The 27,318-nt window shown below is 39.9% G+C and overlaps 1 protein-coding gene across 5 annotated transcripts; it reads right to left on the minus strand.

Moving 5' to 3' along the window:
* Positions 1 to 44: 44 nt before the first annotated feature.
* rell2 (RELT like 2) lies at positions 45 to 27,073 on the minus strand. Of its 5 annotated transcripts, none has more exons than XM_025909523.1 (7): positions 26,775 to 27,073; positions 20,668 to 20,758; positions 17,324 to 17,527; positions 14,801 to 14,863; positions 13,840 to 13,903; positions 8,382 to 8,558; positions 45 to 8,286 (listed from the first exon to the last, which is right to left on the minus strand). In XM_025909523.1, the coding sequence occupies exons 3-7, from the start codon at positions 17,511 to 17,513 to the stop codon at positions 6,675 to 6,677; spliced, it is 2,106 nt and encodes a 701-aa protein (XP_025765308.1). In that variant the 5' UTR covers positions 17,514 to 17,527; positions 20,668 to 20,758; positions 26,775 to 27,073; the 3' UTR covers positions 45 to 6,674. The 5 variants fall into 5 exon arrangements, with proteins under 5 accessions (XP_025765308.1, XP_025765310.1, XP_005458938.1 ...); XM_025909525.1 differs by lacking the exons at positions 20,668 to 20,758; positions 26,775 to 27,073 and adding an exon at positions 19,152 to 19,431 and having other exon boundaries at positions 45 to 332; positions 6,649 to 8,286; XM_005458881.4 differs by lacking the exon at positions 20,668 to 20,758.
* Between the last annotated feature and the right edge of the window lie 245 nt (positions 27,074 to 27,318).

Raw genomic sequence — 27,318 nt, forward strand, 5'->3', positions numbered from 1 at the left:
TCATCTAACAGGGAAAAAGACACAGAGCTTTCAGAAGCACAGACCAGAGTTTGTTTTGTTTTTTATTGCATCAGAATATATTATAATCCATCTGCTTATTTACATTTTCTTTAGTGTTTGTATAATACTTTACAAATATTCCAAGCTCATGACAAGAAACATCTCTCAAACACTCACACTCCAGGATTTGATCAAGCTATTTATAGTAGTTATTTTAGTTTGCTTGCTTATTTATTTCAGGTTTTGCAGCTTTCAGTGGCGTTTCAGTAGCAGCACGAGTTCTTATCTCAATGAACCACACAGATTCCAAGAACTGGTTTTATCTTGTCAGCCTGAAGCAGAAGAAAAAAATGCAACTAAAGTGAAAATAGGTAACGAGTCATGTGACTTTACATACTTTTCTCTGCTAACAAATATCACTGTTGTTTGTTAGTATAACATGCAGACAGTACAGGCGATATGTGAAGTATACACCGCGTTCCAAATTATTATGCAAATTGTGTTTAAGTGTCATAAAGACTAAATAAGTTGTTTGACAATTAAACCCATGGATGGAATTGTGTCTCAGGACTCTTTGTATCACTGAAATCAATCTCGGACACCTGTGATCATTAGTTTGCCAGGTGAGCCCAATTAAAGGAAAAACTACTAAAGAAGGATGTTCCACATTATTAAGCAGACCACCATTTTCAAGCAATATAGGAAGGAAAAAAGATCTCTCTACTGCTGAAAAGCATGAAATAGTTGAATGCCTTGGACACGTAATGAAAACCTTGGATATTTCACAAAAACTTAAGCGTGATCACCATAATGTTAAGAGATTTGTGGCTGAGTCAGAGCACACATGGGTTCGTGCAGATAAAGGCACAATGATGAAGGTTCCTGCCAGACAAATACATCAGATTAAGAGAGCAGCTGCTAAAAGGCCATTACAAAGCAGCAAACAGATATTTGAAGCTGCTGGTGCCTCTGGAGCCCTGCGAACGTCAAGGTGTAGAATCCTCCAGAGACTTGCAGTTGTGCATAAACCTTCTATTCGGCCACCCCTAACCAATGCTCACAAGCAGAAACGGCTTAGTGGGCCCAGAACTACGTGAAGACTCATTTTTAAACAGTCCTGTTCACTGATGAGTGCCATACAACCCTGGAAGATCCAGATGGATGCAGTGGTGGATGGTTGGTGGACGGCCACCATGTCCCAACAAGGCTGCGTCGTCAGCAAGGAGGTGGTGGAGTCATGTTTTGAGCCAGAATCACGGGGAGAGAGCTGGTCGGCCTCTTTAGGGTCCCTGAAGGTGTGAAAATGACCTCTGCAAAGTAGAAGAACTGTGCCTTCTGCAACACAACCATCTTCATGCTAGACAATGCACCATCTCATGCTGCAAGGAATATCTCTGCATCATTGGCTGCTATCGGCGTAAAAGGATAGAAACTCATGGTGTGGCCCCGATTCTTCCCTGACTTCAATCCTACTGAGAACCTTTGGAGCATCCTCAAGCAAAAAACTATGAGGGTGGGAGACAGTTCACATCCACACAGCAGCTCTGGGAGGCTATTCTGACATCCTGCAAAGACATTTAAGCAGAAACTTTCCAAAAACTTACAAGTTCCATGGATGCAAGAATTGTAAAACTGCTATCAAATAAGGGGTCCTATGTTAATATGTAACTTGACCTGTTAAGATGTTTTTGATTGAAATAGCTTTTGATTTCAGTAAAATTGATCTGCTAATGCTGCAAATCCAACAAATAACCATTTTCAATTCTCTACAACCTATAAAATGTTTTGAAACTCTGTGTGCATAATAATTTGGAACAGTGCATTTTAAGTTTTTTATTTTTGAAAAACATACTGTGTTCATTGGGAGGTTTGTTCAGTAACATTTGAATTATACTCTAGTGGTCGATGACTCGAAAATTATGCCGACTGTCATTTGAATCGACTATTCAGTAAAATCAGAGAAAAATATCATTTGCATAATAATTTGGAACGCGGTGTAGACCTGCCTTTATTCTGGTTTTAACTTTGATCAGTCAATACATAATCTGACCTCTGCATAAAACACAGCACTCTCCATGAGGTCAACTTTTGCATTTAAAGAAAAGAAATCTGTGGAATCCATTGCAGTTGAAGCTAGGAATGAGATATGTTAGCTACAAATGTTTCTGAATAACTCATTGCGATGTTGCAGTCCAGTAAACTTGACTTGTGATTTTAAGTTGAATTCATTAACCTGTAGAAAACAGACAGACTGATCTAATCATGGTCAACCAGTAACTTATAGTATAGTATCAGTGTTTAAATCATTTCAAGTTGAGATATAATAATTTAGTAGCGGCTTCATTTTGACCAAATACATTTATGTGAATGAAAATCCAGCTTTAGATTGAATCAGAGAAGAGAAGAGAAAATAGGCTACACACACCTGCTCCGTTAAGGCAAATCATAGGCAGTTCATAGTTATTTTTATGTTTTCAAAGAGTATATAATATATATACATACACATGTAATTCTGATTTAACTGTTATGGGAATATAATTATAGTGCATAAGTAAAAAAGAAAAATCTTGTGTCTTTCATATACACACATCCAGCTGTGTAAAACAAACAGCCGTGTGAATGTGTCATGTCGATAAGTACAGATATGTTAATACTGCTGGAAAAGTTTGCTGTAGGATAATGGAAATACACGCTAACACATGAGATGCTATCATTCATTTATAGTCATGCATAACATTGCACAAGGAAGCAAGCCAGTCAGAGGATGGAATGAAAAGCGAACGCATGGGAAAAAAGAAAACTGGGACACTAGACCAGGGACATCCGGGTTTGTTTCTCACAAGGACAGGAAATAATGCTGAACTCTGAACTGTGTCTCTTAAACTTTCTGTTTTAACACAGCCATAAGTGAGTCCCCAGGGCCCGAAGCACACAAGAAAGTACGAAGCTGAATAAATACAGATTAGCCTCATTTTATGGCTACATCATTGACATCAAATTTGTCTATAGCTTATATTATAGAACTTTGTGCTCCATTCTCTTGCTCAAAGATGGCCAAAACACTAATACTGTGGTTACTGTCAGTTGTACGGAAGCTGTATATTAACATTTCACATCCTGTTGTTCGTCCACCTTTTCTCCCTGCAGCTTTATGTTAGTGTTTTAGTCTTTTCTTCATCAGAAGAAGTGAGGGAGGCTCTACACATTAAAAGAAGCAATTGTATGTTAATGTAGTCTGATAGCTATAGAAGCTTTAAACAAATTAAAACTTGTGTGGTTATTAGTGCTCAGCCTCGTCAGTTATTTTAGTGACGTTACACAAAAACGGGACTAAATTTCTAAAAAAACAAACAAACCTAAAAGCAGAAATAAATCTTCTTCTGGCTTCTGGAATATATAAAAGTCTGTAGTTGAAGTATATAATGAACTTGCTACTATTAATATTCATTAAATTAGACAATATATAGACATAAATGTAAAGTTATAAATAAAAAAAGAATGAATAATACCACTCTGGTTTCACATGGCATTTCTTCATATAACCATGTTTCAAGTTTCACAGCTATGACCTGAACTGAACAATCAAATACTACAAACCGAGTGCATGCATCAATAGAGAGCTCCACTCTAGTCACTTAAAATATTACCTTTATTTTATATGATGTAAAAACTTTACAGGTTGCAGTTTAGCATTTCCAATATTTTGAAAATGTACACCTTTACATTATTTTTATTTTTAAGTTTACTTGGAAGTTGCCTGCAGTTTAACAGCTTCTTGGGAAGAAAGTGCAGCTTAGTCGTCCAAACGACCAGCAGACAGTGTGCCGCTCTGCTTCCCAATATTGTTTTTGCATTTATTTTAATATTGAAAATAACATGTTTGATTTAAGCATTTATTTATTTATTTATTTATGCATTCATATTTAAATGACAGAAAACTAAGCCATGGTGTGGGGTTAAAGAGGTTTGTATTTGCCAATAAAAGTGTCTAGCACTGTCATAAAAGGCAAAGGTTCTTGAACAAAGTAACAGTGTGCTGCGGGATCAATGAGGATCAAGTCCTTATCGTGGGCCTACTACTGACAGGGCGCATACAGAAGACTGTATATCATAAAGGTTCTGCTCTCAACGTAAAGTTCTTTGTTGTGCTGTCCATCACCTACTCTCCTGTGAATGAGAGTTAGCAGTAATTTAGCACAAATATTAATTTGGGAGAAAAAGGGGAAAGGAAATGGAATAATAGGACCAGCCTGCAACATTTGCACCTATATATAGCATAGCATCAAACACAATTACAACAACTTAATGGAGAGCCAGCACATTAATAAATCTCTAGCTGCCCATGGAGTCATTATGGCTCCACTTTGCTTCACAATCTAATGGATGTGTTGTAAAGAATTACTGTTTCAACCATCAGCTAGACAATCTTACAGCTCAACAGCACACTGATCCACAGGTCACACTAAAGCCATTAGTAAAAGGATATCACTTTATGTAAAAGTGATGGCCCCTGCTATCACCTCAGCTATAGCTAGCTTAGTGCCCATGTCCATGCACTAAATGTGAAAAGAAATAACCTTCCAGTACATGTCTTCTGCATTTCAGCCAATAAACACACTTTTTAAATTCAAAGACGAGGCAAACCTAAGTAAAATTGTTCTGTAACACAGGGTCAACATAAAATTACACCTGCAATACACAGGAACCATTCATTCAGGATCTACTGTCGTCACTAGTGATTTTAGGCCCATCATGATTAGATTTGCCAACCATCGTAAGAATATACTCCGACTCATTTTTGACTCGAGTTATTTAACAAACAACCATTTTTGTGTTCATTTCTGTGTGGTATCAAATCTTGAAATATCTTGTAACATTCATGAGTTGTGACAAAAAAGACAAAAGTGCACACCATCTGTTAATGTTGAATATAAAAGCAAACTTAAAAACCACACAATTCAGCACTCAGGAGTTTTGTTAGCATGCTAAAGTCTGCTAATTACCCCTGAAGTCAAAGTACAGCTGAGGCTAATAGGAACATGATTTCTTTTTAGCAGCCATGGAATTAAAAACCTACGGAGCCCCGCAAGGGACATTGGAGAAAAAAAAATTAAGACGAACTTTTCCAAGATCTCGCAAAATAGGCCTCATCCTTCGCAGGCCGCGGCCGAGTCGGTGTATCCTTCGTGGTCCAAAAATTCCCAGAATTCATAGCGCGGCCCAGCCAATTCCATTTTCCAACAATGGTGGCAGCTACTTAAAAGCTAATAACTTTTAAGATATTTTGAGGCGAGAATGTAGCTGTGTAAACTTCAAACATCTGCTCAGTTTATCACGACATCACATATTTGCAAAAGTGCTCCGATGTTTTTGGAGACGTCTGTTACCCACCAGCTCAAAGCTGACCTGGAGGTCAAGGCTCACTAGACGCACATCGTGCCTCAACCTCCTGGTCAGCTTCGAGCTGGCGGCCTGTGAAGGATGCAGCCTATTTCACGAGATCTCGCAAAAGTTCATCTTCATTTTTTTTTCCTCCAATGACCCTTGCGGGGCTCCGTAATAAGCCAGCATGTTGGAAAGAATGATATTTTTGACCTGATTGTGGAGCTAGACAAAAAGCCTGATTTCACAAAAGTTATTGAGATTCATCTCGAGAAAAACTTGATGAAATGTCAAAAAAATGTCAATGCAATCATTCTAAAAGATACAGAAATTTCATTCAAGATCACCAGAGGTATTGAGATTCATTCAGAACTACGCCATGAATGTCTGTAAAATATTGACCCAATGACTGATCCACCCAATTTATATCTAAACAACATCGTGGAAAAACACTTCCCAGTGAAATAAGTAAAACTTTTGGGAGTTTTGAGGTAAACTCGGATGTTCACCTGTCATCTTTTGTGAGATAAACAAAAGAACAAGGATCACTAAACATCAGTTTCATTGGGAAATTTGAAGTAATGTCAGTGGTTGGTAAGGTAACATTACCTATAGTTGTGTTATTTTCTTGTAATCCTGTTTCAGCCACTTTAATTTCTCTTTACATTTCTTCGCTATGAGGTGAGTATTTTTTAGGTTTAGAAAAACTAAATTGCGTCTTTGCTGTCAGTTCTCTTCTTTCTGATTTGGTCCATTTTTAGGGCTAATGTTAAAAACTGTTTTTTGTATGGTAATATTTTGCCAGATCTACATTCGTGTTTGATCAAACTCTATATCTGGACAAATTGCTGTACGTTTGCTTCACTCAAAGTTCCTCTTATGTCCTACTTGTACATAGCGCCCCCAAAAATAGATCTAATAACATGAATTTTTACCTACGCAGTAAAAAGTTCCTCCATTGGTTCCCACAACTTTGAAAAAGCTCCTGCAGTGAAAAAGTGTGTAGAGCTTGGAGAATTCATCATTTGGGGATATTAGATACTGAAGTGCTTAGTATGGACCAAAGTGTGAACTGAAGTGTGGTCATCCATTACATAAAGAAAATTTGAAATTTGTGTGGATGGCTTTTCAACTAACTATCCAATCCAGTCCCCCTACAGTGTAACCAGTTAATAATTAAAAATGTGCTTATGATTATTTTGTAAGAATTATTCCAGCTAGCAGTGGTAACAGTCACTTTCTTTAGATTAGCACTGGACACTTAACTTTTCACCACTTTGTGACTTCAGCTCTCAGTCCTTTTCCAACTGAGTCTGCATCTTCAGCTCCACTTCTTCCTCCATTAACTGTGCTCCTTCCACTTGCATGACCTTGCAGTCTCTAATATCTTCCATTTCCACCATGTCCTCCTTCTCTTGACTCAAAGATGGGATAACCTCTACGCCAGAAGTTTTTCCGCTCTGGCTCTCAGGTTGTCTAGCACCTGGTACAAAGCCATCTCCTTCAGCCGAACCGATAACCCTCTTGTCTGGGTCAACTCTAAGTTCATAATCGTCTTCTTTCTGGTCTTTAGTGGTTGACCTCTCTTCTTCCACCATTGTGACAACAGAGAACTCCCTCTGGCTGTCAGGACTGGCTTTAACAATCGTCACACTACTTATTCTGCCACCTTGAGGTGAGGAGGGAGACAGGCTAGAAGGGGACAAAGGTAAACTGCTTGATCTGTCTTTAAAAAGTTGTTCAGATGAAGATGAAAGGGCAGAGCTTTTAGAGTCCCCTGCTGCAACTGGTGACAGTTTGGGTTTTTTTAGAATTCCAGGTCTCTTAAATTCTAATTTTTCTTCAGCTTTGGGCATTGTGGTGCCTTCAAGCTCTCGCTCCGGAGCTTGGGCTTGTGATGGACTATAAGTTTGTCTAAAGGATGAATAGGAAACAGGTGATTGGCGAGACATTTCTTGGTGAAGTGGGAGTTTCGGGCTTGGTGTAAGGACACAAGGAAGTTCTCCTTTTACAACTTCTGGTGGCATATTTTTTGAGCCAACTTTGGGACTTGCTGTCACTGCTAGAGGGGATGTAGGAGTTTTTAATGAAGAAACTGAAGATGGGGTCTTGATTGGGAAGGAAGATGAAGGGGACGAATCTAGGGTTAAACCTGGTTCCATATCTGAACTAGAGCTTACGTCAGGGAGAGTTTGAATAACTTGAGAACCTGTCCTGGAACAGGCATCAAGCTGACCAGTATGAGTGACAGAAGTGAAACCCAGAATTGATGTGGGCATAGGTACAATGGGTGTAGATGTCTGCAGTGGTCCAAATTCTTCAGGTTTTATCCACTGACCCTCAACATTTACTCTTTTCTCAGATGGAATAGGAAGAGATGTTGGGGCATAAGCAACTGTACTCCCTGTTGAAGACTGGATCTTTGTACAAGGTTCAGGATTGAGCCCAGTTTTAGTCTGGGAAGAAGGAGAATTAAGAGAACCTGATGTTTTATTCTCCTGTTGTAGCTCAGTCTCAAGTATGGAATCAGATTTAGTACCACACTGAAGATCAACTTTAATGTTATTAACAGGCACGGGCTCTTCCAGCACTACAGGCTGCTGCTGAACAGCAAATTTGACCCCTCCAATATCTTTGCCTGTCTCCTCCCCTACCTTAATACCTACAGGGTCACTGCCCCGCCTTAGCCCAAATATAGTCACACTCTTTTTTCTTCTTCCCACATTTGCAGATATTCCACTGGCACTTTCTGAAGGTCGGCGGACTTCCTTAAACATGCTTCTCAGGTTGTATCCGCCATCCTTCCTATCCTCGCTGTCTTGGGATTGGTCCAGCTGGTCCCCTGAAATGGCCAATGGACTAGGACCTCCATTGGACTTTTTATCAGTGTGTGTCACTCGGAACCTGAAAGGATTTCAAGAAATTAATTATTACTCCTTCTATTTGTCGCTACCTTATCTCTGTGTATTTTACAAAACTGCCCGGTTCTTCATTATTACCTGCCAACAGAGAAGACAGTCTGTTCCCCAGGTCGTTGCTTGGCACGTAGGGTTCTGCTTTGTCTGCGGCCTTTTTTAGATTTAATCTGGGCACAGAGGTGGCAGGAGTTGTGGTCGGTGCCTGAGTGAACTGTGTGGAGATGGGGAGGAATACCACCAAGGGACTCCTTACGCAACCTGGCCATCAACATCAGCAAAGTTTTGAAATTAGATTAAATACCTTTCTATCTTAAATAGATCATAACTTTTTATCCAGCTCAATCCCCTCAGTGCCTAGATTTTACAAGGTAGCTTGAAGAGACTTCAAGCTACCCTGCAGTATCTGGCTCTAAGATGTTAATGTTCAAATCAACCTAGCCCCATATTTCGGAAAATGGCAAAAATGACTCTGGAAAAAAAGTGAAGTCCTAGAACATTTACATCACACTTAGATTATTAGAGTCTCAGTGACATTCACATAGGCAGATTCTTGAAGAATGGACAGATCATCCTTATGACTAGGTCATAAAATCTTCATAAAAACCTAATTAAACCACAAGGTTAGTGGTTGCAGGAGGGGCAAACCATGAACTAGCAAGAGGTTATTGATTATGTTCTAGAACAGGTCTGATCCACACCATCTCCATCTCCAAACCTTGGTCAGTGTATCTACCAGTAAAGCTAAATTGGATCATAACATGAGCATTTGTTCAACACATTTAGTGATGCAAGTACATTACACCTGACCAAATTCAAGTTCAACATTTGGAATCAAGATATTTGAATTTGTCCTAGAATAACACAGGAATGTGATTCACCTGGCCATGAAACTACTTGTTAGTCAACTATTCGATTACCTGGACAATGTGGGACTATGTGTAAGATATGTAATTCTTTAACAGTTAATGTCTGTGAAGGTTCTCAGTCATCCAGGTCATCGTAGTCTAAGGAGCTTGGAAAGAAAAGCGTCTGGACTTCTTTAAGCTGCCTGAAGACGTTTCACCTCTCATCCGAGAAGCTTCTTCAGTTCTAAGGGTCAATGGTGGAGAGTCCCAGATTTAAACCCAGTGGGAGTTTCCCCCCAAAGAGGGACAAAGGACCCCCTGATGATCCTCTACCTAATCACATGAGCCAAAGTGTGAAAGTGGGTGTGGGTCCCAATCAGCCAGGGTTTCGGGTGAGCTCATTGTGAAACCTGGCCCCACCCTATCATGTGATTTCCTGAGGTCAGATGGCCCAGGATGTGAGTGGGTGTTAAGGCGTCTGGGAAGGGATCCCAAAACTGGATTATAGATGGCAGACAGTTGGTGTCGTAAACCACCGCCTCTGTTCAAAGATGGTCGCTCACAGTGGACGTAAATGGCTTCTTTCACTCCTCTTTCAAACCATCTGTCCTCTCTGTCCAAAATGTGAACGTTGGCATCCTCGAAAGAGTGACCTTTGTCCTTTAGATGCAGATGGACTGCTGAGTCTTGTCCCGTGGAGGTGGCTCTTCTATGTTGTGCCATACGCTTGTGAAGTGGCTGTTTGGTCTCTCCAATGTAGAGGTCCGGGCATTCCTCGCTGCACTGTACAGCATACACCACGTTGTTAAGTTTGTGTTTAGGAGTTTTGTCTTTCGGGTGAACCAGTTTGTGTCTGAGTGTGTTGCTGGGTCTGAAGTACACTGGGATGTCGTGCTTGGAGAAAACTCTCCTGAGTTTCTCTGATGCACCGGCTACATAGGGGATGACAATGTTGTTGCGTCTGTCTTTCTTATCCTCCCTCGCTGGTGTCTGATCTTCTTTTCTGTGCATCTTTGCTGACTTTATAAACGCCCAATTAGGATAGCTACATGTTTTAAGTGCTTCCTTTACATGTGTGTGTTCCTTCTTTTTCCCTTCAGTCTTAGAGGGAACATGTTCTGCCCGGTGGTGTAGGGTCCTAATTACTCCAAGTTTGTGTTCCAGAGGGTGATGGGAGTCAAAGAGGAGGTACTGGTCTGTGTGTGTGGGCTTCCGGTAAACTTCAATGTTGAGGTTGCCGTTCTCCTCAGCGCAGTCCAGGAAAGGCAAGCAGTTGTCCTTTGTGTCTTCCCTGGTGAACTTGATGTTTTTATCCACGGCGTTAATGTGCGCGGTGAAGGATTCCACTTCTTGTGTCTTGATTTTGACCCAGGTGTCGTCTACATATCTGTACCAGTGGCTGGGTACTCTCCCTTCAAAAGAGCCAAGAGCCTTTCTTTCCACTTCCTCCCAGGGGCGGATCTAGAAGGGTGGCATGGGGTGGCAAGTGCCACCCTAAAATGATCCCTTGCCACCCCAGTTTTGCATATGACAGTGTTGTTTATTAAAATAAGATAGCATTAACAGTTTGAGCGTAGTTACAGTCAACAGTGAATATAAATGCTAAAACTGAATATATTGCATAGTGTTCCCCCCCTCCACCAGTAACAAATGGTTCAGCCCATATCAGGTCCGGCTTTTTTCTTGTTTTCAGTAGCAAGCGATGCTTATGATTGTGCCAGAGCACATTTTGAACAACACCATGGGAATTTCGGATTTTACACATTTGGTTGGATGTTACACTCTGGAAATGGAAGGAAGGTGAGTGTTATTAACCCTCTGTGGTCCACGGACACGCTGCACCTCCAAATCACATGACTGATTTAAGCTGACAACAACAAGCTGCAGCCACGCCGTCTCTATTTTAGCCCATATTGAAAGTTCGGACTTCAAAGTTTTTAAATTTTAATTACAGGCCAGTAAATCCAGAGTTATGATAATATATATAAGCCATGCTTTTTTCTAAATACTGTCGTCACGTTTTTGTGTGTGTGTGTTTTAAGCGTTTTCTAAGGTCAGCGCGAAAACAGTAAAGAAAGGAAAAGAAGCCACCTCTTTCCTATCGGTGGAAAAATGTACCATGTCGACCAATTTTTTAAAAAAAAGTCAACATGTGGGATTTTGTTGTTTAGGAAGAGGGGAGAGTTTTGGGAGTGACGGTAACGGCAGCGAGACAGCGAGCGAGTGAGAAAGAGAGAGAGTGAGAGAGAGAGTTTTTAGATGTGGGAGATTTGTGACGTTTAGTGTGGAGTGTATACTTAGTGTGTTGTGTTGTCTTGTGTAGTTGTTCTGTTGTGTAGTCGTTTTGTTTTGTGTGTCAGTGAGGGCACTAATGAATGTCACTAAGGCACATTTGTAACGTAAACACTGTCACTAAGTAGAAAACCAGCGGAGTGATACACCTGCTGTTGTCAGGCCTGCAGGTTTCTCCCTGTGATGTTCTCCTCTGTCTTTTGGTGGACAAACTTTTTTTTACTGGCACACATCATTTGTGGGGCATCTTAATGCAACACCTGACTGTTCTCTCATTTTAGTTTTAGTAATATTTTTAAATGGTTGTACAAAATGAAAAAAAAACGGCAGGTGTATTGGCTGCATTTTTAGATAAATAGTTGTATATGTTTACAAAATGTACAATTTATATTTGCATTTCAAGTTATAAAAATTTACTCAACATGTGTGGGGGGGGTTTTTTTTACAGCAAAAAAAAATACTACTAGGATTTTAAGTTCTTTGTGTGATTTCAGATCAGTAACACTAATGCAGTATGTCAGTGAAAACAACAACTAAATTCAGTTGAGCTGAAAATAATGATACCAAACAAGGCAAGGGGGAAAAAATAAAATGAAACAATCTGAGGGTGAAATACAAACATAAACTCAAAAGGAGTCAAAAATGTCTGGTTGTATTTCAGACCTCAGTGGGTTCATCCAACAAATCATGAAAAATTAGGTTTAAATTTTTGTTCATGACAGTGCAGATTTCTGACATTTTGTGTAATTTAAGCTGTAACAATGTGATTGTTTTCTAACAAAAAACAGTGAAACTTAAGTTAGACTTGTGTTTGTAAATGAACCGCCCCATGTTGTGTAGCTTTCTGGATTTTATACTTATTGGGCTACATGTTTATTTATTATACAGGCTATACAGTACATAACATCAAAACTCACATGTTTTATGTAACTAAAGTGTGTAATTATGTGGGCTACAGACAATAATTAAGTTATAGACTATATTTATATGAAAAACGTGTATACTTACTGCATTTGAATCATTTTAACCATATGTAACCACCTGCATATGTGTTTGGGGGAAAAAAAAAGGCTTTGATTTTGCCACCCCATTTGATTTCTTTGCCACCCTCATGCCACCCTAAGAAAATTTCTCTAAATCCGCCCCTGCTTCCTCCATGTAAAGGTTGGCTACAATAGGTGACACAGGGGAGCCCATGGCGCAGCCATGTTTTTGTCTGTAGAAACCCTCGTTGTATTTGAAATATGTTGTGGTGAGGCAGAGATCTAACAGTGTGCAAATCTGATCGGGTGTGAAGTTGGTCCTGTCTTCCAAGGAGCTGTCTTCTTGTAGTCGTTTTCTGACAGTCTCCACTGCCTCCGTGGTGGGTATGCAAGTGAAGAGAGAGACTAGGACACCATGGTTTCATCTGGATCCAGGGAAAGCTTCTGGACCTTGTCGGTGAAGTCGGTGGAGTTCTTGATGTGGTGTGGGGTGTTCCCCACGAGAGGTGCAAGGATGGTAGCAAGGTGTTTCGAGAGGTGTGGTGTATGCTGTACAGTGTAGCGAGGAATGCCCAGACCTCTACATTGGAGAGACCAAACAGCCATTTCAAGCGCATGGCACAACATAGAAGAGCCACCTCCACGGGACAAGACTCAGCAGTCCATCTGCATCTTAAGGATAAAGGTCACTCTTTCGAGGATGCCAACGTTCACATTTTGGACAGAGAGGACAGATGGTTTGAAAGAGGAGTGAAAGAAGCCATCTATGTCCACTGTGAGCGACCATCTTTGAACAGAGGCGGTGGTTTACGACACCAACTGTCTGCCATTTTTTTTTTTTTATTTTTTTTTTTTTTTTACGTTTTTTAAATTTCATCTGCCATTGTAATGCAGTTTTGGGATCCCTTCCCAGACGCCTTAACACCCACTCACATCCTGGGCCATCTGACCTCAGGAAATCACATGATAGGGTGGGGCCAGGTTTCACAATGAGCTCACCTGAAACCCTGGCTGATTGGGACCCACGCCCACTTTCACACTTTGGCTCATGTGATTAGAGGATCATCAGGGGGTCCTTTGTCCCTCTTTGGGGGCAAACTCCCACTGGGTTTAAATCTGGGACTCTCGGCCATTGACCCTTAGAACTGAAGAAGCTTCTCGGGTGAGAGGTGAAACGTCTTCAAGCAACTCAAAGAAGTCCAGACGCTCTTCTTTGCAAGCTCTTTAACGGTTAATGTAATAATCACAATGAACCTCTAGAATTACAGCTGAAATTTGACATAAGTCGAATCTTGATTTTTTTCGATTAAAAGTCATTGTGGTGATGTACAGAGACGAAATTTCAAAAACTGTGAGAGGTCATATAAAAAAGTAAAGATTACCATGTAGTGTAACATAGCTTTAGCTGAATAAGCATACCTGGGGTCATGACGCACGCAGACATTATGGTTTCCCAACATCTCGTTGAAGGCTTCCATATTTGCTAGAGGACACAAATAAAAGAAGTAAATAGTAAATTAACATGAATACAACTTCTGCAGTTAGGTCCTGGGTTCGTGACCCAGTGTTTATGTATTTGGACATTTTGATTCCGGCTTATTTAACACTCTAAAATGTAGTTTATGTTCCTGGCTTTGGTTCTTATTGTTGCATTTCTGCTTTGTGTAGTATTTGCCTTTTCTAGTGTTAGGTTTGTCATCTAGTTTTAAGGTTTCTGTTTCTAGGCAGCTCCTGTGTTCCACGTTACATGTCAAGTCACCCCTTGTCATGTTACTCCCAGTCCTAGTGTCACGTTCACGTGTTTTAGTCTCTGTCTTGGTGTTAAGTCCACTTCCTGTTCCTGTTCCTGTCTCCTCAGCCTCGTTAGTGTCAGCTCTGTTCCCACCTGAAGCCTGTTCCCTCATTATGCAAACAGCACATCTCAAATCACCTCCACGCCTTTTATCTACTTAATTGTAATGACATTATGAAGGAATTACCCACTCCCACCCATGAAATAGCCTTTAAGTCAATAGTCCAGTTACTTTTGGTCTCTTTAAAAAGAGAAAGGCACACGTGAAGGAGCTGAAACCCCTAAACCAGGGGTGCATCCCTACTCCAACACAGCTGAATCAAATGGTTGGATTACCTCTTCAGCATGCCATCAAGTTTGGCAAAGGCCTGATAACAAGCCATTCATTTGATTCAGGTGTGTCGGCACAAGGATGCATCAAAAAGCTGCAGGACGGTAGCTCTTGAGGACTGGAGTTGGACACCCCTGTCCTAAACCCTTCATCCAATTTGAATTTGGATACCCTTAAATGAAAGCTCAGAGTCTACACATTATGTCCATGTCCATTATATAACTATAATATGTTATATGTTTGGTCGGTTCTGTCACCTTCATTTTGAATGATACATTTAAGGATCTGTTCCACCGTGTCCTGGTTCTCTTCATCCTCATCTGAAACAGAGTAAAACAAACACATTCATCTTCTAGCTAATGCAATCCTTATAAACATTTTGTTCTTAAAACATAAGAGAGTGAAAATCAACATATGGACCTGAATGCAGGACCTGCCAGACGGTGGTAAATATACTAGCCAACCATCTCTGGAGCTCCACTGTTCAGGTTTACTCTGCTGGCGTTTGTCTGTCCCAAGACAGCCACAAGGTAATGGGGCTATTTACTCAAAGCTGGGGATCTGGTGTGTGTCTATCAGAGCATGTCCACACGCGAGTGGGCGTGGGTGCGGAACAAGTGCTGGGGGTCAGATTTCCTCAAAGAGTGCCGTAGTTCATCCTAAGTCTGAAAGGTGCTCAGTTGATGTGTATCATCAAAAGAAGACACTTCAGTAGTTCTTAATGCCAGAAAGGCAATGTACTGTCAGGGAGAGACTTACCTACTCAGTTCTGCTTTTCACAGTGCTGCAAGCAGCAATGCTAGCCAGCACTGTAAGCTAGAGGCAAGCGATTCAAAGCACTTCAGTTTTATTTATATACCGCTTATTGCAGTATAACGCAGGGAGTGTTCAAGGTCAGCTGATCCAGCCCCAAAAAGGAAAGCTTGAAGTCTAATCTTAAAATTTTTGTCAAAGGAGGGAGCTGAAAGTTGAAGGCTCTGCCTCCCATTCTACTTTTTACCACAAGTATGAGCCAGCAGTCTGATAGTGAGGCGCTCTAATGGGGTGCTATGCTACACTGTCTTTAAGATAACATGGAATTTATCAGGGAGGAAATGAAGGGAAGCCAGTATGGAAGAAAACTGCTCTCTTTCTAGTCCCTGTCTGTACTCTCACTGCAGCATTTTGGATCAACTGAAGGATTTTCTGGGGGGTTTTGGTAATAATAATTATGATGAATTACAGTAGTCAAAATAGAAGTAATAAATGCAAATGGTAAATGGACTGGTTGTTATACAGTACTTTTCTACACTTAACTGCTTTCTATCTAACATTCACACACATACTTTGATGGATGCATCGGAGAGCACCTTGTGGTGCGTGTCTTGCCCAAGGATATTTAGCATGCAGACTCGAGCAGCCAGGGATCAAACCACCAACCTTCCGATTAGCGGATGGCCTGCTCTATGATCTGCTACGCTACATGACTGGCATCTCAGCGCACATGCTGGTCTTTCAGCTTCACTCTAAGACTGAATGTTTCTCATTTAAAATTTACTGACAAGGCATTGGGTCTGTGACTCAGTGTTTTGTGTTTGTTGATTAATTTATATCCTTTGACTATTGTTATTCAGGGTTTTGGTTATCTGTATTTCTTGAGTTCTTAGTGATCCTAGTGTTTATCTTAGCCTGTGTATAATCTCTCTCTCCGGGTTTTTCTCTCTGCCTGTCTTATGTTTCCTGTTTTATTGTGATAGTTCCTTGTCCTGTGTTCAGTGTATTCGGTTTTGCTTCCTTCACTGCTGTGAATTTGAAACTTGACTGAAGCTGACTCTTCAAATAACCTGCCTCTGAAAAAGATCTGTTAGCTGGTTTACAACTACTCTTTCAAGAATTTTCTAGGTAAAAGGTCGGAGATATGCCTATATTTAGCTGCATCAAGCGATGGCTGTTTAAGTAACAGTTTAACTACTGCCAGCCTAAAGTCCTGTGGTACGTAGTGTAGGCATTTGGACTAACTGACAAGTTCATTTATTTAAGAAAATAATTTTTGAAGTTAACTTAGATCAACTGGAGCGAAAAATGTAAATCAATATCAATAGTATTGAAAGTAGCTGTAGGTAATGATACGTCTGAGAGATGGTTATGAATGATCTTTTCTTTAACGATTAAAATTGTACTTCATGAAAGACATTCATGAAAGGAATGCTTTGCTCAACAGAGCTCTGACTTTTCAGCCAGGCTACAATCAGTGATGAGTAGTAAGATGTTCTAGTTTTACAAACTATTTCTCCAGGCTAAATGATGATCATCTAAATTAGTGAGACACTATTTCCTCTCCAGCTTACAAGTTATCTGCTTTAAGGTGGACATTTGTCACATGACAAGCACACGAGCACAGCCACTGCACTAGATATGCTAGTAAGCTAACAACAGCCCACTGTTTATCATTGTTGTGGTTCTAATAAGCACTTAAATAAATGAATGCAGCTTTTATCCTCCATTTACGTTCCTTACAGATGCTGTCACAAACAACAAAATGTGTCTGTTCTTTCTGTATTATTGTAGAGTCTTTATCTTACAATATAAAGCGCCTTGATGCAACTGTTGTTGTGATTTGGTGCTATACAAATAAAACTGGATCATATACATTACTCATAGTACTCTTATAGTAATCTATTAAAAATGTATATATATATTTGTCACATGCACAATAATGTCAGTATGGCTAACTTTAACCTTAGATATTTTACTTTCTGTCACAGAGCTCTTCCTTGATTAGCCTTTTCTCTTCAACCCACCATCTGCATTTTCCCCTAGCTTCTCCTCCTCTTCTTCATCCTCCACATCTGTTCGACAGTGATAGCCCTTCTTCTTCAAGAGGTGGCAGATTAGGAAGCCCAGCAGTCCCGTAAGAAAGAAAAGGAAGACCACCAGAAACATTATGTAGGGTGGAGGCGTCCCTGCCCCCATGGCTTCTAATTCAGTCATAATGTGGCTTTAACCTGAAACAAAACAGAATCTCTGTCATCCTTGAACTCCACTGGTTGGGACAGTAATGATCTAAGCAGGAACATTTTTTCAGAGGCTACAACATTAACATCAATATTAGGTTAAGAGGATAAAGAGACTCCTCTAGCAGAAGTGGACGTGAAACAGAACAGGAAGAAACGTGCTGTCATACTACGTGCATGCCTCATCTGTATTAGTTAATGCTAATACCACGCACACATCTACTGTTGTCTTATTATAGACAGTTAAGCTGTGAAGGGTTTTTTCAAAACTTTAGCATGACTACGCTTTAACAGAGTCTATGAGTTATGTAGATGTTTTCTATCATAAACTAATTATTATTTAGTTTAAAGTTTTGTCATGGTCCTCCTGTGCGTCTCCACCATCTCTCTCTGCGTCTCTGATTTTGTGCTTGTTGCTCTGTGTGTGGGTGTTTTTACCTGCCTCACAGGGGCGGGATCCTCCTGGAATCTCCGCCCTCTCCTGGACCTGAATCAATCAAGCACCTGTGGCTCAGCTGCACTCAGCTGTTTGCTACTTAAGCTGGGACCTGACCTCCAGTCTTTGCCTGAGTGTTGTCTAACTGTGGTAGTCTTCACTGTCTCTCTCTGCAAGGCTCTGTTTCAGTTTACTGGCTGAAGATTTTTAATGTGTCTCTTCCTGTGCCTGGGACGGCCCAGCGGAGTTCAGAGAAAGTGTTTGTTGCTTGGCGGTCTCTCGAGAGACTCAGAGGATCGGGGACTTGGATTTACTGAACCTTCCTTCCAATGGATTTTGTACAAATAGGACTTTTGAACTGAGAACTTCAAAAAGACTTTCTACAGAGTACTGTCTGCACCAACACTGTAAATAATCTCAATCCTGCGTTTGAGTCTGGCCAGACAAACCATGACAAATATATGTTTATTTAGAACATCTGTTTGTCTAATTCAGAATAATCTTAAGAATTATATATGTATTATGTGTTACATTATACCTAATAATTATTTTGATAACACCAGTAATTATAACATTTATATAATCTTTTTAGTGATATTTTGAATTGTATTAAAGATTGTGTGAAGTTTTTTTAAACAAACCAACAGCAGGCCATGGAGGCAGACATGATTAACAAACAGAACCAAAAATGTATTTAGGATCCAACAGCTGAGTAAAACATAAATCCAACTAAGCCCACAAAGAGAATCCAAAAACTCCTGGAAATATGAGTAAGAAGAGGAATCATGAGGGAAAGCAAGCAGGCTGATGACACAACAAATCCCACACACGAGGTCATGTAGTTCCTGAAAGCAAGCTTTATGTTTTTTTAACCATAAGACAATTTCCATGATTTGCAATATGTTTAGTAGATCTTAGACAAACACCTTACAGATCTTCACAGCATACAGCAAAACAAAGTATGGAAAAAGGTGTCACCTGCAAACATCTCAACCACTCAATCTTTTTTCCTTTGCATTTTTTGTTTACCATACTTTATTTTATTTTATTCTTCATTTACTTTTTGCTTTTAGTTATTGTAAAGCCTCTTAGGCTCTGCCCAGGCAACAGTTTCACCTACAAATGCAAATTAACGTAAGAATTTAGCTTTTTGACTGTTAGCCAACAAATATTTCTTACCAGGTTTACTGCCTGCGTGGACACATCTGAACTTGTGAAAGTCTGCGATGTTACTAAAAAACATGCTACTAAAAGAAACCAGTAACAACAAAACAAAAAAGCTGTTCAGATTTAGCCGATAAACATTGTTTCCAATGAGTGTGTTGGATAAGAAACTATCATACAGCGTGTGCCCCTCCAGTCTGGCTTCCCTTTAGCCCCACCTTTTCTGTCTATCTCCAGAGAAGATATGGGGGCACAGGGCAACCATGTCCTTTTTATTCATGAAAAGAAATGTTACAAATCTTTTAAAAAATACAGGTTTACACCTGTAGTACAAATTGTTCTTTATTTGTTGTTATAGTATAAACTGTATCATAGAGAAAGGAAAGAGTCATGTATTTGAAGTATTGCTGTATATATATATATATATATATACACACACACACACACACACATTTTACATAGTGTGATTATGAATAACACGTACTGTATGGAGTAAGATATGAGTGCTTATCAGTTTGGCCCTCCAGCTGGCTTATCAGCATCCAGTAACGCCCCTCACACACACACACACACACACGCACACGCGCACACACACACACACTGTATCAGCACTTGTTCCCTTTGAAAATGTTTTTACGCAGTGATAGCAAATATCATTAGGAGCCACTAAACATCTTCAGAATAGAATATCTTTGTGAACTGAATAGTTATGTGGCAATTATTCAAAATGTAAAGTTCACAGCGGAGGCAAAAACACTCATTGTTTACTTGAGTAGAAGTACAGATACCTCTGTTAAAAATACTCAGGTAAAAAAAAAAAGTTAAAAAGTACTGATTCAACTTTTTTACTCAAGTAAAAGTGAAAAAGTACTGTCTCTGAAATGTACTCAAAATAATAAAGTAAAAAGCAGCTCTGAAGGATATTTCTACCAGCTATTTTTGTGCAAATCTACTGGAACCGTGTGATATATTAATATACTAATAAAATAATATTAGTATATAACTTTATTTGTGTAGCTCTGTTCAAAAACACAAAGATACAAAGTGCTTCACAGTTTCAATAAAAGCCACATGTTCCCACACACAGACATATAAACAGACACATCATCAACTGCAGGGTTACACATTCACTGTAACCTTAGGTGGGAACAATTAGAAGACCTTGATCAGAGAAGTCACTGCAGTGATAAGGTTTCAGTAGCTCTGATATATAAGCAGGGGCCTGTTTATGAAGAGCTTTATATGGTAAAAAAAAGGGGGATTTTAAAGCAGATTCTATGGAGGACTCAGAGATGCATGTGAAAAGCCAGCTACGATAATCACGGCAAAGGAAAGTTAAGGTGTTTACTAAAGGTTCCAGATGACCGAATGACAGGAAATATTTGATATTTTTTGTTTCTGAGGTGGAGAAAGCCAGACTGGGTTAGCTTGGAAATGTCAGATTCAAATCTCAGTATTGGTGAAACATGATACCAAGGTTCTTAGCAAATGTTTTGATGTCGCTGGAAAGGGGAGCAATGTACTGACTGACCTCCTTAGAGAAAGTGTCAGGGCCAAACACGAGAACGTCAGCTTCACTGACACTGAGATGGAGCAGAGAGAGGCGTTCACTGTACGAGAAACTGTGGAGAAAATTAAAGCTGTGTATCATCTACATAGCAATGGTAAGAGATGACTTTAACAGTGTTAAGTGAATAGCCTGAGGGTTATATCTATTTCCCTCTCTAGCTCAGCAGATAAGTCAAGCAGGACTAAAATAAATGTTCACCTTCATCTGAGCATAAAGGTCATTTTTAATAAAGCTGTTTCCGTGGTCTGGGTTTGTCTGCAACTAGGTTGGAGTTTACCAAACATGCTGTTTACCTCAAGTAGCTGAAGGAGCTAATGAGCCAAAATCCGTCATGGAAATCAGCTTGGACTCAGACAACAGAACTGAATGAGAAACTCGGGTTGAAAGGGCACCGACCTGAACTATGACCTGATACTGTTGATCCTGCCAATAAAGAATTTTAGAAAGTTTTTACAGTCATTAGAAGCTGTAGCATGGAAAGCCACAAACTGGGGGGAATTAAGGAGTGTGCTGATAGTCTCAAAGAAGAACACTGGGTTGTGTTTATTACCATTAATCAAACTAAAAAAATGAGATGTTCTTGGTTCTTTAATGAGTTGGTTAAGTGTGGTTAGTAACTCCCTCATGTGGAAGTTAAAAAGGGTAATAACTGCAGGCACACTTCAGAGGCAGAAGCTTACACAGCACAGTAATTAGATTATTTTTAAAATATGGTCAATATGATTGCATGCTATTAATCTCTGTCTCTCTTCCACAGCATGTCTTTATCCTGTCTTCCTTCTCTCACCCCAACCGGTCGCAGCAGATGGCCGCTCCTCCCTGAGCCTGGTTCTGTCGGAGGTTTCTTCCTGTTAAAAGGGAGTTTTTCCTTCCCACTGTCGCCAAAGTGCTTGCTCATAGGGGGTCATATGATTGTTGGGTTTTTCTCTGTAAGTATTTGTAGGGTCTGCCTTACAAAATAAAGCGCCTTGAGGTGACTGTTGTGTTGATTTGGTGTATAAATAAAATTGAATTGAATTGAATTGAATTGAATGAGACGTTTCCATCTGTGCTTTATAATGGCTGGAGTTGATAAAGTGGAGGTGGTTGACTATGAGACTATAGTACTGGTATACTACTTTCGTAAGAAAATGACTTTGCCTGTGGGACAGTGGGGATTAACAGGATTCTTACTGGAGCATATTGCCATGGCAACTTATGCTGCACACCTAACCTGCTAAGGACCCAGTTATGTTACAGTGATGATTTGCCTTTGCTGTATTTAACATTTAATTTAATACTGTATTTAATTGAAATACTTACTCCTCAATGTTGCACTTGTCTGTCTACAGTCTGTATTCTCAGAGCTTTTCTTTCCTCTTCCTCCTACTTTTCAGTCCCAGCCCACTAAGTCTCTTCCTTTCCTTTTTATGGATATCTGTTTAACATCTGTTTTTCATAGTGAATACTCCAGGGGCTAAGGGGAACCCCAAGAGGAGTAATGTCTCATAGTTTGTTTGTTTTTCTAACTGAACTGATCATTCTGTTCATTTATTTGGCTATTGTTCTCATGTAGAAGAACATGCACTAAAGATCCATTTTTATAGCAGTCTGAAGCATTTACACACACGACTATAAATGGATTGGAAATATTTGTACACTGACTCTGAATTCTGGCAAAGTTGATGGGGGGAGACATATTCACCCTCACTTGGTTTTCTGTAGACAGCTAGACCTTCACCTGCTCCCATATATTCTGTTGCAGCCTTGATTGTCACAGCTTCAGTGTTGACTCACTCGTCACATGGCCTTCGTGGATGACAGTGGCCTGCTTGGTGGCTTTTTCTGAAGTTTCGACTACTTTTTCCTCTATGAAATGTTTTGTGAGGTATTTTTCTTAATCAGAATGGAGCATCTAAGCACAGAGAAAGTGTGCTTGTAAATTTAGGATTTTACATTATGTTCATTTTAGAGTATAATTGACATCTCAGAGGACTCTAATATCCAACTTGACTAAATGAAATGTAACACCCAGCATTTCATCTAACTTCACAGTAAAAACATTTTCTGTCATATACAAAAGCAAACTCGCTCACAAATGTCATTCCACAGAAATTCAGCGAGCACCTCCTACCCGACTCCCTCTGAATCAGCTGATTTTTCTAATGATAACTTAAACATATCTAACGTTGCCATGAAAATGATTTGCTTTTATCTTGTATGAAACTTTATGAAACTAAGTTACAGTTACAAACTTTCATCATTTTTAATCTTTCACAACTTCTTAAGTAGAAGACTTGGGCACAAATCATTTTCATGGCCAGAGAATAAACACCATCTAAAGCCAATATCTCTTTTGGCTTTAGCAAAAACGAGCACTAAAAACACACTTTTAAAAACCCAATAAAACAAATTGCAAATGCTGTAATAGTTTTGATCAGCCGTCTGTACCACATGGTGATATGACCCTTTAAATATACAGAAAAAGCACTATTCACTTTTCCTCAAATAAATGATCAAAAACAGATCCTCTCAGGATTCACATGGACAAAACCAGACACAACATCCATCCAGGAGCACAAAAGCAGTTTTGCTACTAAAGCTGTTGTGATACATCTCATAAGAATGATGCTCAAGGTCAGTCATGGAAAACAGGCCTTCATTTCTGACACTTGCAGTGGATGTAACGTTTGTTTGCCTGTAGGTTTTAACAGAGCTTAAATTTATTTTCCAGCCATGAAAACTTTGCATACCCGTCTCCTGTACTTAGAAGTTACAAAGGATCAAAACTTCAGTTAAAAAAAATACAATTTTAAGGTCCTGTAAATAGGATCATTTTTCATGGATACGTGGAATGGAAATTGTACAATAATGGGAAGTTATTGTAAAAAAAAAACAAAAAACAAAAAACAGCACATTCTGAGGACATCAGGTGAAACTGACTGAGACACATTATCACACTAACAGCCTCTCACTCTCTCTCTTCCATCTTCAAGACCCACAGAGCTCAGAGAGATGACTCAGCATCATCGTGACCTCAATAGTAGCTCTTCCCTGTTTGTTTCACGATATGCTCACAATGCTGCCTTACGTCAAAGAACGGTGACATCATCAAGATCTATAACAATTTGCATGTGCTACACCAGAGAGGGAGGAGGAGAAAGTTCTAGACCACTCTGTCGGTTGTTTAATATTAACTTTATTTTAGTCAGTTATAAAAAATTAGCAATTAAAATGTCCATGGATATGAAAAGCAATTCAGTGGCAATGACTAATTTTACACAGTCACTGGTGTGTAACTCACAATGTGTTTAATATCAACCCAGAAACTCGTTAACATGAAAGTATTGCTAGTGATAATACAACTGGTCGGATGGGAACGCGTTTACATCATTCTTGCTTCTCTATGTTGTCTTTTATTCTCTGCATTTATCAGTGGAATTAAGTGAGATAACTCTGGTCCCACCATACATATTTAAATGGACTTCTTTCTAACTGGACCAGGCTTTGAGGCACTGCAGCACTAGCTTCACTTTTCAGCCATAGACGTTATCTCAGTCTTTTATATACAGTCTATGTTTCCAATATTTTCACTTTACTATTTTCACACTTTCAAGTATAAAGAGATAATGGAACACTGTGTTGCTTGAGCCTGTGCATAATTCCTCTCCATGGTGACAGGAATGCATCACACCATGTCTTCACATTTGTCGGCAGCTGTATTGATGCTGACAAGGCTATTTTTTAACTTAAGTCAAAGGTTTGGTGGATTCAGATACAATAACTTGGGAGGGCCCTGAAGTCCACATATTTCCCTCTCGAGCTTATGAAGAAGTAACTTTGCCTTGGGGCATGGTGCATTATCCTGCTAGAAATAGCCACTGATGTTAAACTGTGGCCATAAAGTAGCGAACATGGTCAGCAGTACTTAATGTGGTTGCAGCATTAAGACCATGATTGATTGGTATTAAAACTGAAACTGTGCTAAAAAAAAAACAAAACAAAAAAACAAAACACTATTCCACATATCATTACGATGAGCGACGAGTACTAGGCAGGTTAGGCAGCGGGTCCATGCTGTTGACTCCAGATCCTAAGCCCCCCATCTGCAATCTCAGCAGAAACTGCAATAGCCAATGAGCAAGCTGTTTCACAGTCATACCTGCCCCCGTTCATCACATCGGTTTTGTTTTGTTTTGTTAAACCAAAATAGCAATGTGAACACACTCATCTCTAAGCATTTCCTAGTTAGTTAGTTAGCTAGGACTAATTAGGCAATACTTGGGTGTATATAGTAAGACAACAAAGCCCATCAGTTTTGGCTGGAAGGATGCATTTAGTATCATCATACTGCCATCATAACAAGCTGTAACAGCACTGTAAACTAGTAGTACAATTTCAAGTATTTATGTTCATCTTAACCACAAACTGTACGTAAAAGATGGACACAGACCAATGCATTTGGTTAGTATTTTATGGTCAGCTGCTGTCTTGGTACACTATATTGCCAAAAGTTCACTCACTCATCCAAATGCACTAATTCCTTCCATTGCCACAGGTGTATAAAATCAAGCACCTAGGCATGCAGACTGCTTCTACAAACATTAGCTAAATAATGGGTCACTATCAGGGGCTAACAGTGCATAGAGAGCTTCAGTGGCTGAGCCGCTGCATCCAATCCTTACATCAAATGCAATGCAAAGCGCTGGATGCAGTGGTGTAAAGCACGCTGCCACTTTACTCCAGAGTGATGCAAACTCTCTGAAGTGACAAATCACGCTTCTTGCTGGAGTGAATGAGACAAAAACTAACCTGAAGAGTGTTTGTTTATGTCACTGAACAAAGAAGCCAAAGGCTGTTTCCCAATAGACTTTATACTACTGCAAGTCTTTTTGTAACAAGCTAACTCTGCTGGCCATTAAGAAATATGACTTAACTGTTCAAACCCAAAATCCACAAGCATCTTTTACAATCTAATTTAACTCGAAATTTTCACTTATTTGCAAGGATTTGATTGATTATACATCCTACTTGGGGATGTTTTGAACTGATGTTTTTTTATACATAACATTTCTTTGGACCTTCTGTTGTTTTTCTATTTTCATTTTACACCGTTATGAACAGCACATGGCAGTCAATTCTTTAAGCTGGATTCATTCATATAGTACTGCATACATAGCCTGAATCATATCAGCATGAGTGCAATCTGATAAATATTTGACCAGCTTCCTGTGGAGGGGCTGGGAACTCTCCCATTGCAAAGCCACGAGGAGAGGAAAACCATTCCAGGGAGGAGGGATTTTTTTATTTTGGGCCAGAAAATCATTAATCGTATCTTAAGGTCATTAAAGACCCGCTGGAGCTTACCTCTTATCATCAAACACACTGACTTGTTTTTAGCACCGATTATAGATTACGACATCGCTCTCTGATTGTAGTGTGATCCAAGAGAATCACCAAACATAATTCGGAAATGTTCAACTTTAATAAGTGTTGTTCTTTGAAAAAACCTCTGCAAATATTTTATTGACTCAAAGAGAACTGTCTTCTCAATCGGCTTACACGGGATCCATATTCCCCGTTTCCATAATGTACTGGCAGTCCACAGCCTGAGAATGGTCCCTGTTTTGTGAGAATTTCTAAAGTAAATGTAACACTAAGATTGGACACATTAGTGAATCAAAGTCAGCCGAATTCACAAGTGCTGCCAATATATTCCTAAAATGCCGAGCATTCTATTTTATTAGATACTCGTGCCATCTGAAACGGCACAGAACTTTAAATCCTGGTGATTCGTAATAGAGTTTGGCGCCTAATTTTTCTTAGCCATGAAAGGCTACAGTACGGCGTGTTTCGGGTCTATGGTCTATGCCATCATCTACCGTAGCGCTGATTCACTCCATTATTCAGCTCACCTGGTCAACAGCAGCAAAAGCCCACCAGCATCCTCGTCACTATGCTCACATTCCGATACCTGAGAGGACAGCGGTCCTCCGCACCCAGCGTGAGAACGTCTCCTGAAGGTTAAATACTTACGAGGCAGTATCTTGAGGTACCACAAAACAGACACACCTAGCTCGGATCCTCACCTTCAGTCAGGCAGGCTGGGACACAGCCTGGTCCTCTCACACTCAGTGTACCTGCCGGTTTTGATAACGTCCCATACTGCAGCCTTCTCTTCGTGTCCTCTGGCCCGAAGGGGAGGATGAGGTTTGCTGTCTGCTGAGGAGAGCAGGATGACAGGAAGCTCGGAGGCATCTGTCCGTGTGCTCCATAGGCAGCTAGTGCTGCAACTTTGAATTTAACCTTTGTGTCTCCAGACAGAGTCGGCTAAGCTGCAGGCTGACTCTTTATGTTTCTCTTTCTGCTCGTTTAAAGATGTTGACAGGTGGGGTGTTACGCCCCACTTAAAAATGAAGTGTTGACTGGGGTGGGGGGTAATGCTGGAAAATAGATGTCACCAGAGGTCAGCGACCGTAACATGGGGACATGAATATTTGATAGACTTTTTTTTCTGATAGACTTTTATTATAGAGGTGACTGTTAAAAGAATAAACTAAAAAAAAAAGTCGTAGGCTTTAAGTAAAATAAAATGCACATGTTTCCACAGCTAAAGAGTGTGACAGGCTTTTG

The sequence above is a fragment of the Oreochromis niloticus genome, linkage group LG2, assembly GCF_001858045.2.
Source record: "Oreochromis niloticus isolate F11D_XX linkage group LG2, O_niloticus_UMD_NMBU, whole genome shotgun sequence".
In the NCBI taxonomy this organism is placed as follows: domain Eukaryota; kingdom Metazoa; phylum Chordata; class Actinopteri; order Cichliformes; family Cichlidae; genus Oreochromis; species Oreochromis niloticus.